The sequence below is a fragment of the Bos grunniens genome, chromosome 10 (assembly GCF_055505025.1).
Source record: "Bos grunniens cultivar Pamir isolate PY7600 chromosome 10, Bosgru_T2T1.0, whole genome shotgun sequence".
Lineage (NCBI taxonomy): Eukaryota > Metazoa > Chordata > Mammalia > Artiodactyla > Bovidae > Bos > Bos grunniens.
In genome coordinates, this window is record NC_141174.1 from 95,603,699 (window position 1) to 95,616,676 (window position 12,978).

The following is a 12,978-nucleotide window of genomic DNA, read 5'->3' on the forward strand; positions in this document are numbered from 1 at the left end:
GAAGTGAAATTTATGCTGAAATTTCAAAAAAATGTGAAATACAGATAAAATTTAACAAATGATGTAAAAGACAGGTACGCTGAAACCTAGAAGATGTTACACATAGAGAACAAAATTTGATGGAGAGAAATGGAAACATATCTTGTTCATTGAGTCAGAAGACTCAATATGATTAAGATTTCTTTCTGCTGAGATATATTTATGAAATCTACACAATCTTAATCAAAATCCCTGTAGGATTTTTTTTTTTTTTTTTTGGTAGAAATTCTAAAGCTGGTTCTAAAATTCATATGGAATGCAAAGGATCTAAATAGACAACTCTGATAACAAAGTTTTGAGAGCTAACACTACCTTATTTCAAGAATTATTATTATTTTATGGCTGTGGTGATCAAAACAGCATGGTACTGTCATCAATATAGGGAAATATTAGTAGATGAGTGGAAGAGAAGGGAGTTCAGAAGCAAACCCTGGGTTTTGACAAAGGCACAGGCCTTTACATTGAGAACAATTGAAAATCTGTATGCAGCAGAATATTATTAAGTGTTATTCTCTGTATTTTAAGAGTGTTTATTTTTGTTTTGGCCAACAAGTTCAGCTTGGTCCTTTCAATGCATTTAGAAAATTCTGGTTAGGTAGGTCTAGTGTAGGCCTTACTCTAGGACTAGTTTAGCTCTGCCCCTAAGATATGACCCACTAAAGGTGTCTCTAAATGCCCCAGTTGTTCAACAAAGTCTCTCTCCCCAGATGAGCAGGAATGTAAATGTTCCCCAGCCTGTATGATCTCCGATGGTTGTTAATAATAATTTATAGTTCCTGGGTATTTCTTGCCCAGTCTCATGACTATTTACCCATGAATGATTTAGTATTCAGATAATGACTCAAAGAGCCCTTTTTCTAGATTTCTGGTGCCTTTTCTCTACACCCTCATCTCTGGTGCCCTGCCCTGTAAATTTTTTTACCCCGGCCTCCCTAGACGCTGATCTGTCTCCTCTGCCCAGCAGGAGCACCTCATATGCTGGTGTTATCCTCGGAAAACCCCAGACGGGAAGCTGGAGTGACCTTAGGTCTCACTGCATTGTTTGCCTTCACTCAGGGAGTCATAGATCTGAACTACCCGTTTTTCTAATTTCTGGATAAAGGGTTCCCCCCCACCACGTATATTTTATTTAGTTTTCTAGTTGTTTACAACAGGACGGTAAGTCGTAGCAGTCATTTAGTCCTGATTGGAAGTGAATGTCTTTCACAACTTAGTTTTCATTGAAAATTTTTATATTCTTAATTTGTTTTTAATAAATTGCATATTTATAATAGAAAGTACAACTGGCAAAGACAGATATGGATTACAGACTATTGGTCTTTATATATAGTTTATCTGGTGGGAGCAGAATGGTTTGTAGTCTGGGGTAGGGGAAGGTAGGCTCAAGTGTTCAGCAGTTGGTTGGTTTTAGTTTACAGTGGGACTGAATGGAGAGAATCACATAAAAACAAAGCAGTTGAATTGTGATCCATTGAGAAAATCTGCTGCAGTACTCAGTTACTTTTTAGGATGGAGCAGGGTATTTACATGAAAACTAGAAAAGCTATCATCAAAGCTTTTCTGAAATTTGGGAAAACCAAATGAGTATTATTGGTAAAAGTGGACAGGATTTGGGTTATCTAAATGAAGAGTTTCAGTATTTTAGGAGGCACAGTGGAGAAATGATACTTGGTGTCGCAAAGAGTCGGACACGACTGAGCGACTGAACTAAACTGAACTAATGCAGAACCTGGAGAACTATTTTAATTGTGTATTTCCCGGCTTAGGAAGTCAAAACTACTATACAGCTCAAGATCATAGTCCTTTATTTAATTTCATGACAATTATTTTTAGCAAAGAAAGAAAATTTAGTAGCATTCTTTTTTCTGGTTTTCCTGGAGGTAATTTTTGTATCTTTCTGATACAGTTCTGAGATTTTCTCTTCATGGTTTTATAAGACATTTTGGTATTGTAACATTTTGTTAGGTGTAATAACATCTAAATAGTCCCTTTCATTAGAACTTCTAAGAAACTAATCTATTTGTCTTCTTACATATGCAGCTTTCCTAGAGTTTCAATCTACATAAATGCTTGCATGATCTATAGTTTACTCAAATATTTCAAACTAATGACATTTGCCTCTTTCACCTTTTTGCATGTAGATACCGTTATAGTTGGGTTAATGAATGAAATGCTCCTTCATAATATGATATATCTCTCTTCTAGAATGTTAACTGAAATCATTCTGTTACTGATGTTCCTCTTGATTTTCAAATAAGAATTACTCATATTTTTGGTTTTCTTTTGTTTATGCCTTTATTTCAGAAAAAATGAAGATGAATAAAGTAACTCTTGCTAACATTAACCGGAGAAACATTTTTGGAGAGAACTTACTGTATAAAGCTGCTGTGCACAATGATATTGGTCTTGTTCATCATTATATCGAAAAAGGTGGAAATGTTAATCAGCCAAGTTATGCCGGTAGGTTGTGGTTAACACCTACAGTTATCTTTAGAGTGTTTTTTCTTTCAGCTGAATTACTGCTATGAAATTATGGCAAAGTAGGCTTAAGGCAAGCCTGAAACAGCTTCCAAGTAATTTTTCTTCTTAGGTGATGCTTTACCATCCTCTCCAGGAAGTGGTATCTTTAAGGGGAGAGGCATTTCCCCTTCAAAGGTTGTGCCTGCCTGGGCCCACCTGGTGGGCCACGTGCAGCAGCTGCCACAGAGGGATGGGGCTCCTGGGGCCAGCTTGCTGGCTTTGTGTGAGCATTGTTACTGTAAGACTCAGCTTTTAATGGAAGAGGAATGAGGTTCAGAGCTGAAAGAAGCTGGTGATACATTGAGCTTCTGGGAAAATTAATGGTAGAGGGACAGCAAAATAGTTGCCAGGGAAATGAAGAGAACAGACTAGATGAGTTGGAGAGGGTGGAGCAGGAAGCTCAGAAAGAACAATCTTTCTGCCAGGTTGGATCTCTGGTAGTCTTCCTGTGGGGAGAACCTGGCATATTTTCTTGGAGAGGAATGATTCCTCAGTGGCGCTTACATACTTAAAGCACTGAGCAGCACTGGGCCAGCACCTTTTGTGTGTCCTTGCTTTTACTGTGGTTTCTAGACTTTCTTGGCGTATGAAACAGTGCATAAAGTCTTTTGATACACAGAGATCGGCGGCACAATCCACAGATAAGCAGGTGATACAAGTGTTCCCCCAGAACTTACTTTAGCAGGACCTGGGTTTGTACTATAATCAATCAGAGCTTTAAAGACTGTTATTCTAAGTCTCGTAACCAGTTCATCTATCATGGTCTTGTAACCCTAAACCATGGATCCTTACTTGCTAGCCAGAGCACTTGCTTCTTTGATTTTGAGAAACACATGGTTCTTTCTGTTAAGTCTCTGTGTGCTTCTTAGGTTCAGGAGTAGTTCTGCGTGCCTCCAACTGGAATTTATGGATTTCCCAAACATCAATCTTTACAGGTTTCTGTTCATTAACCTTTTTTTTTTTTTCTTTCCTGTGCCATTATTAGCATCCTTGGTTGCTATTCCCTACTTGTCTTTTGCTTGGCAGTATACACCTTCTCCTCACTGCCCCATGTACTTCTGTGACTTTCATGAATTCCTTACCTGTCCATATTTTCCAGACTTTTGAACTCCCCTGTTTTCTACTTTTTCTTCTCAGTTGGCATCTTACTCTGACCTTACTACTTCTGACTACCATGTCTCACAGAATTGCAGAGAGCAGGGTTTGCAAAAGGTTGTCCATAAGCCATTTTCCTATCAGTCACCTACAATATTTGTTTAAAATTTAACCTTTACTGAAGCACACACACAAAATCACTGAAAATCACAGTCAAAATCTTTAGGCTAAATCTAGAGCTCTAGCTTCCCTAGATGGTTTTTTCAGTGTCCACTCATTTATTGGCTGCACAGGGTCTTTGTCGTGGCCCGTGGGGTCTTTAATCTTCATTGCGGCCTGAGGGATCTTTGGTTGCACACACAGCGTCTTTGGTTGCAATGTGCGGGATCCAGTTCCCTGACCAGGCTCAAACCCAGGACCCCTGTGCTGGGAGTGCAGCGTCTTAGCCACTGCACCACCAGGGAAGTCCCTCCCTAGGTGATTTATATTCTCATTAAAGTTCAAGAACTACTGACAAGAGATGTATGGCCTCCTTATAACATATTGGTTCAATGTAGTGAGCTTTTACCATATGCCTCCTCTGCACCAAATACTGTGGAAACAAAAAAATACACAGTATCTACTAGAAAGGTTAAAATATATTTATTTTTTGATACAATCCGATAAAGACTTAAGTGCACATAAAATGTAGTATACCCAATTATCTTTTCATAGGTAACATTTGCATTTCATAAGTCCTCATTTACATTTTGTGATATTTTTGTCTTTGATTTAAAAAAGAAAACCTACTTCAATAATTCTTTACCTATCAAAACCAATGGTGACAACCATGAAATAGCCTGAAAATAAACTCTGAATACCCAAAATAGATCTAATAAAGCTTCTTTGCTAAAACCCTGTCAGATCAATGAATTGAGGATTATTTTACACAGATTCCTAAGCTTATGACACATTAGAACTGAAAAGATTGACTCAGGCCAGGATATTGATAATAGCAAGAAGTTTAAGCCAACAACAAGGCAAGAGACACATAAAAACATTAAAAATGAGGAGCAAAATTGTTGAGGACTGTAATACAGAAGAAGGTGCACTGCATATCTCTGTGGGTGTTAACAGTTGCTGCATTAGATCATACAACTAATATCATTATGACATGGAATTTTTTTAAACAAATGTGTTCAATTGTATTGTCTTTATAGGAAATCTGTCCTCTCAGAAAGCTTTGAGGAAATTTCCTCCAAGATAGTTACATTTTTAAAAAGAAAAAAAGTTTGCTTGAGGATCTCCCAACTTGCAGTTTGGGGAGATAATAAAAGATTTGTTATTTTGGAGTTTAATAGATATCTTTGACTTATATCATTGTGTCTGACTAACAGAAAGATTTATCTGGATGACTGGTATTCTTGGAGCACTTTGTAGTATGTTAGTTGAATTACTGTAACTAACTTTTTGCAAATTGGGAGAAAAAATTATACAGTTGACCCTTGAATAGTGTGGGAGTTAGGGTCCTGACTCTCATTGTGGTAAAAAATCTGAGTATAAATTATAGTTAGCTCTCCCTATTCATGGTTTCTCCTTCAATGACCTCAGATTATGTGATAGCGTAGTATTTACTGTTGGAAAGAAATCTGTATATAAGATAGACCTGCAAAGTTCAAGAGTCAACTTTTAAACTGACTTCTGTGAGGTCCTGCTGGCTGGGTTACTTTAACGAAAGTACCTTGAGCTACGAATAAGGCTTTTTTCCCTTTTCTCTGCAGAAAAGTAACCTGCAACCAGCATTCTCTATGAGCTAATAATGACCCCCCTCCTTACAGCCTTTTTATTTGAGGGGGGCAGGAGTGTTTTCAAATTTTTTACTGTTTTCATATTTTTCCATATTAATACCAACAGTGTTAAGGGTAGGAGTTTTAATAAAAATTTGAATTGAATCTGCAAATAATACAGATTGCTTCATGGTGAGATTATCTTGTTTCATATAGCCAAAATATTTTTAAAGCAACAACTTAGAGTTCTTATTTTAAGGGCAAGCACAGACATTATTAAGATGCCAAATATAACAAACACCATTACTTTTTTGTGTCATAGGTTGGACAGCACTTCATGAAGCTAGTTTAGGAGGGTTTTATCAGACAGTAAGTGCACTGTTAAAAGGTGGAGCAGATGTGAATATCAGAGGAATGTACCAGATCACTCCCCTACATGATGCTGTGATTAATGGACATTATCAGGTACTGTAATTCTTTCGTTTGCAGAGAAAACACTACACTCTGCAACTATTAAAAACCTCTGGGAAAACAATAGAAAAACAGATAGGGATTCAGTTTCAGTTCATTCTGCTAATCAGTACTCAGAATTTATAATAAAATATTACTGTGATGGATTGGTTGTGCCTAATATGGCAGATCCAGTTTTACATGTTACTTTTAATAACTACATGATGTGTATTTTGGTTGTACATAGTATTTTTTCAACTTCCTTAGGACTCTTTTTGTATAGTACTTTATAGGCTCTGTGTGCACATGCTGAGTCACTTCAGTCGAGTCCAACTCTTTTCGACCCGGTGGACTGTAACCCGTCAGGCTCCTTTGTTCATGGGATTCTCCAGGCAAGAGCACTGGAGTGGGTTGCCATTTCCTCCTCCAGAGGATCTTCCCCACCCAGGGATCAAACCCGGGTCTCCTTCACTGCAGGCAGATTGTTTAGTGCTTGAGTCACCAGGGACACCCTTACAGGCTCTAGAAGAACATTTCCTTCTTAGTATGTTATGCAATGATAGGGTCGCAGCAGGCTCACAGCTTTTTGTAGTCTATTGTTACTTTCAAAATCAGACTAAGACATGAGAACCTCTCAGGTTTAATGACCAACCAGTACACACCAGCACAGAGGTACCAATGGTTATAATATAATTCCATATATGTTGGTTAATAGTAACTAGAGTAATGGTACGTGAATGCTAAGTCGCTTCAGTCATGTCTGACTCTGCAACCCTATGGACTGTAGTCCACCAGGCTCCTCTGCCCATAGGATTCTCTAGGCAAGAAAACTGGAGTGGGTTGCCATGCCCTCCTCTAGGGATATTCCCGACCCAGGGATCGAACCCAGGTCTCTTACGTCCCCTGCATTCACAGCTGTGTTCTTTACCACTAGTGCTACCTGGGAAGCCCACAATTATGGAACTGTTAATTAAGACTGGCACAAATGCTTTATCATATGTACTCTGAGCTTCCTAGGCATTTTTTTCTGGTCCAGGGACTGCATCGGGCTGAGGCATTTCCTGAAAATAGTTTATTGTTTACTTAAAGTGGTGGAAGTTGCTTCTGGGTTTAAAACCTCTAGAGTAGGGAAGAGGGCTAAGGAAGATCTGTTCTGTGTTTCTCCAGAAGAAATACCTGCCACAGGTAGAGCTGGGGAAGGCTGTAGGCAAGAATCTCTTAGAAGAGATGCAGTTGAGCTCATTTCATGTGCTAGGAAGGTTATACTCAAAATCCTACAAGAGGCAGTTGGAGGAGCAAGGTCGTGAGGCAAGGAGCGGTAGGTTTGCAGCCGCCATTTCTTCCGCCTCCGGTCTCTGGATCTTTTGTAGAGCGTCCAACAGTGCTGTGTTGGGACAGAGCATCCGGAGGTTCACAACCTCAGTGGTTCGTTGGAGCCACTATGAGGAGGGTCCAGGGAAGAATATACCATTTTCAGTGGAAAACAAGTGGAGATTACTAGCTATGATGACTTTGTTCTTTGGGTCTGGATTTGCTGCACCTTTCTTTATAGTAAGACACCAACTGCTTAAAAAGTAATCCATGAGACAGATAGGAAGAGGAGCATATTAAGAGGTGCAGTCTCTTAAAAGGATCAATCCCTTGAATTCAGCATCCTAGATATGTTCGTAAATAAACTTATAGCATAAAAAAAAAAAATCCTACAAGCTAGGCTTCAATAGTATGTGAACTGAGAACTTCTGAGTGTATAAGCTGTGTTTTCAAAGAGACAGAGGAACGAGAGATCAAATTGTCAACAGTCGTTAGGTCATGGGGAAAGCAAGGGAATTCCAGAAAAACATCTGCTTCATTGACTACACTGAAGCCTTTGACTGTGTGGATCACAACAAACTGGAAAATTCTTAAAGAGATGGAAATACCAGAACACCTTACCGTCTACTGAGAAAACTGTATGCAGGTCAAGAAGCAACAGTTAAAACCAGACATGGAACAACTGACGGGTTCAAAATTGGGAAAGGAATACATCAAGGCTGTATATTGTCACCCTGTTTATTCAACTTCTATGCAGAGTACATCATGTGAAATACTGAGCTGGATAAATCACAAGCTAGAGTCACGATTGCTGGGAGAAATGTCAACAACTTCGGATAAGCAGATGATACCACTCTAATGGCAGAAAAGGAAGAGGAACTAAAGAGCCTCTTAATGAGGGTGAAAGAGGAGAGTGAAAAAGCTGGCTTAAAACTCAACATTTAAAAAACTAAGATCATGGCATCCAGTCCCATCAGTTCATGGCAAATAGATGGGGGGAAAAGTAGAATCCGTGACAGATTTTTTTTTCTTGGGCTCCAAAATCACTGTGGACTGTGACTACAGCCATGAAGTTAAATGCTTGTTCCTTGGAAGGAAAGCTATGACAAACCTACATAGCATATTAAAAAGCAGAAAGATCCCTTTGCCGACAAAGGTCCGTAGAGTCAAAGCTATGGTTTTTCCAGTAGTCAAGTACCATAAAAAAGGCTGAGCATCAAAGAATTGATGCTTTTGAATTGTGATGCTGGAGAAGGCTCTTGAGAGTCCCTTGGACTGCAAGGAGATCAAACCAGTCAATCCTAAAGGAAATCAACCTGATTATTCATTGGAAGGACTGATGCTGAAGCTCCAATACTTTGGCACCTGATTCGAAGAGCCAGCCCATCGGAAAAAACCCTGATGCTGGGAAGGAGTGAAGGCAAAGGAAGGGGGCAGCAGAAGATGAGATGGTTAGATTGCATCACCAACTCAGTGGACATGAATCTGAGCAAACTTCAGAAGATAGTGGAGGATAGAGGAGCCTGGCATGCTGCAGTCCATGAGGTTGCGAAGAATTGGACATGACTTACTAACTAAACAACAACAGCAACAACACTTAAATACATTCTTTTAAGTGTGTGGAAAAAGTAGAATTTGTGAATTTAAGATGATCAGCTTACTGTGGTTACTTAGAAAAATCTGGGATAAATTATTAAACATACAGCGGGAGACATTTAGGCAGGCATAATGATCTTTGAGCATAAGCAGACATCGCTAAGAACACATCATGTCAGACTGACCTTGATCCTCCTTTATTAGGCTTAATTTGTGAAGGAAATGGCATGACAAGTTGATATAAGGTATCGCAGTTTTAGCAAGCTTTTCTTCAGTTTTCTTGCCTGGAGAATCCCAGGGACAGAGGAATCCCAGGTGGGCTGCTGTGTATGGGGTCTCACAGAGTCGGACACGCTGACGTGACTTAGCAGCAACAGCAGCAGCAAGCTTTTATTTGATGGAGCATGCTTGTGATATGTATTTGAGATGTTGAATTAGAGGTTCATTGACTGTGTTATTAGGATTCACAGATATTAAAAAGATATCCCCAGACATGTTGGTTATCCATTCCATTTGTGTCTGGAGTGAGCTATCTTATAATGTTTGATTGTTTATTCTATTGTACTATAGAAAGTCATACCACATAGTAGGCAGGACCATGGATAGTGTTTTGTCATTGTTGGGAGTATTTTTTTTGAATTCCAGACATCGTACCATTTTACCGATAAATACTTGTACCTGCATCTCTAACAGATAAGGACTTTTTTCTCACACCCACATTTTTTAAATCATCTTACCTAATAAAACTTATTTGTTAATACCATTTAATACTACCCAGTCCATATTCAAATTTTCCCAAATTATCTAAAAGTGGTTTTTATTAAAAGTTTTGTTTGAATGAGGATCTGTCAGGGTCTATGTACTACATGTGTTTTTTATGTCTCAAGTATGTTTTAATCTAAAACATTTCTTCCTGTGTTTTGTCTCTTCTGGAGCCTGGGTAATTTGTTGGTTGGGGTTTCCGAAATTCTGGATTTGACTGATTTTTATGGTTTCTTCCCGTATTTTCTGTAAATGGCTGTTTTAATGGAAAATCTATTTAGAGACCATAGTTTGGGTGCGAGGTGTGCTCATTGCTATTGGATGTTATTGTTTTTAGGCATTTTCCATGAAATCATACTTTTAGAAAGAAAAATCATGAGTTCTTACTGGTATTTCCATTTCAAACTTAATATTATAGATTAATAATAACTTTATTTTTTACTTGTATCTCTTTTTCTTTTATGCTAAGCATTTGTTTCTTAATATATTAACTTATTTCTTTATTGTACATTTTATTTACAATATTACTATTAGTGATATTTCTGTTATTAACAATAGTAATAACAATGGAACTACTAATGAAGCTTTTTGTTTTGTTTATACCCCATTAGGAATGTATAGTCAAAATACTGGCTTTTCAAGTACTTGAAAGAATTTTATTCTCTGTCTTATTGGCTTCTTACACAAGGGATTTATTGGAAGGAAGAGATATGAAATAATATCCTCCAAACTTAGAGGAACTTTGAGTCTGTAAAACAGAGCTTTATTAACAAAGCAGTTCCATACAGTGCAATCATGAAGTTTATTGTGGATAACTTATATACTGGCAAGATTGGGCAGAGAGCAATCCAGAGGCATGCACAGTTGTGCTCTACACCACAGAAAGGAGTCCAGGGGGATTTCAAGGGGCCAGAGCTAAAATTAGAATCTGACCACCAAGTGAGAAGCACATCCGCACTGACTGGAATGGAGAGTTTTCCTCCTCCTGGGTCTCATGACCATTAACCATCTGCATCAGCAAAAGGCGTTCTTTCAGCTTCCACATCTGATGAAGGCAAAGTTGTTAGTGAATTTATCTGGCTTGAGCACATTCCTTATGAGTAGGCTAAAGTGCAGTCATGCAGAAAGGAGAGGGGAAGGACTAAAGTAGAGCTGACAAGATGGAGTCAGAGTGGTTCAGCAATACAGAAGTCAGCTGATTTTAGAAGGAGAAGCACTAGATTCAATAATATTGTTGAAGGTGAAAAGCCACAGGCAAGCTCTCAGTAGAAGTATTTCCTTCAGGGGTCTACTGTTTGATGAATTAAATAAGTGGAGATTGTGAGGCCAGCCACTTACTGAAATGGCTCTGCTTGTTCCAGTTAAGAATATGTGGTGGCCTTAAAATAGCCACAAGTTCTTTAACACTCTTCTGTCTGAAAGGTGGAACCTGAGTCTTCTCCTCAGGAGTGTGGGCTGCAGTTTCAGTGAATTGCTTCTAACAAATAGGATGTGGCAGAAGTAACACATCATATGACTTCTGAGACCCGGTTGAAAGCTATCGTGGCGTCTTCCTTGTTCTGTCAGCCACTCGTTCAACAGCTGAAGGAAGCCAGATGTCATATCAAGTAGCCACTCAGGCAGCTCCATGGCGAGGTGCTCTGGCAGCGCGCTGAGCCTTTTCCTGCCCAGAGCCACATGAGTGAGCCATCTTAGAAACAGATCCTCCAGGTGCTGTCAAGCTTCTAGATGATTGTATCTCCAGCCAGCCTCTTGACTACAACCTCCTGAGAGGCCCCAAGGCAGAACTAACCACCTCCACCACTCCCAAATTCCTGACCCACAGAACCATGAGATTATAAATATTTATTATTAAGCTACTGAGTTTTGGGGTAACTTGTCAGGTAGCAACAGGTAACTAATATAGAATCAAATGCAGGTTTAAAATACAGGGTTAAAAACTCCATGGAAATAACTTATTTACTGCCATTTGATGAGAAGAGAGAGAGTTTTTTAAGTTAAAGAGTGTGTAATATAAGTAGGCTTCAGAAGTCCTGATAGCAGGCTATAGAGGAAATTGGTAAATGTGGATAGTTGGTGTCCATAGAGTACATGGATAGAGAGTATCCACTAGGCAGTGGATAAAACAGAGACTGCCAAAGTAATGTATTCCCTCGCTTAGGGCAACCATCCGGATCTCCAGAGAAGTGAGGCTCTCTTCCCTTCCTCCTGTCTTCCTTTTCATGTTCCTTGACCCTCAGATACTCTCATACTGCATGCTTTATTATTTGACATAAAACCTCCAGAGATAAACAAACTTATGGAATTACTTTTCCTGAAAGAAAGCAATATGCTTTCTATTTGTATTGCTGAACAGTATGTGCAGATCTAGGCATATGAATTATAGATTTAATTATACCTACTATTACTTTCAATCCTCTTACCTAGCTTTAAACTCCCATAACAAAGTTGTTTGAAAAGCAGAATCATCAAGTTTCTGAATCTTAATTTTTAAAGGATTTGGCTTATATTATCCCTGTGTGTGATGGGGCACTTTTCTCTTGTAGAATGCTTTTTTGTAAAAGGAAATACATATATGTAAAAGGAAATACATATTAAATATATATAGATATAAGTATATATGTATATAATTTTTATATGCTTAAAATTTATAGAAATTCTGACCTATCTCTCATTCTAGACATTTACATGGAAATCTAGGCTTCTTTTAGTATAATGTTCTTTAAAGCTTGTTCCACACATCCTCCTAGACCAACATTCATTCTTTTATTAAACAGCATTTATTAAACATACAGTCTTTTCCAGATACTGAAATAGACACTGGGAATATAAAGATGATTAAGACATATATCTGTTGTGAAAACTTGGAAGCAACTTAAATATCCATTAGTAGGGTTGTTGTTTTTGAGTTGCTCAGTCATGTCTGACTCTCTTTGACACCATGAACTGTAGCATGCCAGGCTCCCCTGTCCTCCACCATCTCTCAGACTTTGCTCAAACTCATGTCCATTGAGAGTCAGTGATGCCATCCAACCATCTCATCCTCTGTCATCCACTTTTCCTCCTGCATTCAGTCTTTCCCAGCATCAGGATCTTTTCCAGTGAGTCAGCTCTTCGTATCAGGTGGCCAAAGCTTTGGAGCTTCAGCTTCAGCATCAGTCCTTCCAATGAATATTGAGGATTGATTTCCTTTAGGATTTACTGGTTTGAGATCCTTGCTGTCCAAGGGACTCTCAAGAGTCTTCTAAATTGAAGCATTAATACATTCATATAGGTATATTAAAAAGTAAATTATTACTCAGCTGCTAGAAAGAATGAGGAAGTTCAATCTATCTGATTTGAAACAGTTTTCAGAGTCTGATGCAGGGTAGGGTAGGCAGGAAAGAAGCTAAAGCACAGAAAAATGTACGTATTATAGGCCCACTTGTGTAAGAAACAA

General features: G+C 38.6%; 1 protein-coding gene and 1 pseudogene across 5 annotated transcripts in view; both read left to right on the plus strand.

The window, feature by feature from the left end:
• ANKRD31 (ankyrin repeat domain 31) overlaps positions 1-12,978 on the plus strand; it is a 134,875-nt gene that overhangs the window by 51,564 nt on the left and 70,333 nt on the right. For all 4 annotated transcript variants that reach the window (XM_086323214.1, XM_086323216.1, XM_086323215.1 and 1 more), the window contains exons 11-12: positions 2,344-2,499; positions 5,743-5,885. In XM_086323214.1, the coding sequence (XP_086179340.1) occupies positions 2,344-2,499; positions 5,743-5,885 (299 nt within the window). The remainder of the gene's footprint in view (positions 1-2,343; positions 2,500-5,742; positions 5,886-12,978) is intronic.
• Positions 7,012-7,568, plus strand: LOC147365434 (cytochrome c oxidase subunit 7C, mitochondrial pseudogene; annotated as a pseudogene). The gene has a single exon (XR_015135549.1). The product of XR_015135549.1 is annotated as a cytochrome c oxidase subunit 7C, mitochondrial pseudogene (transcript).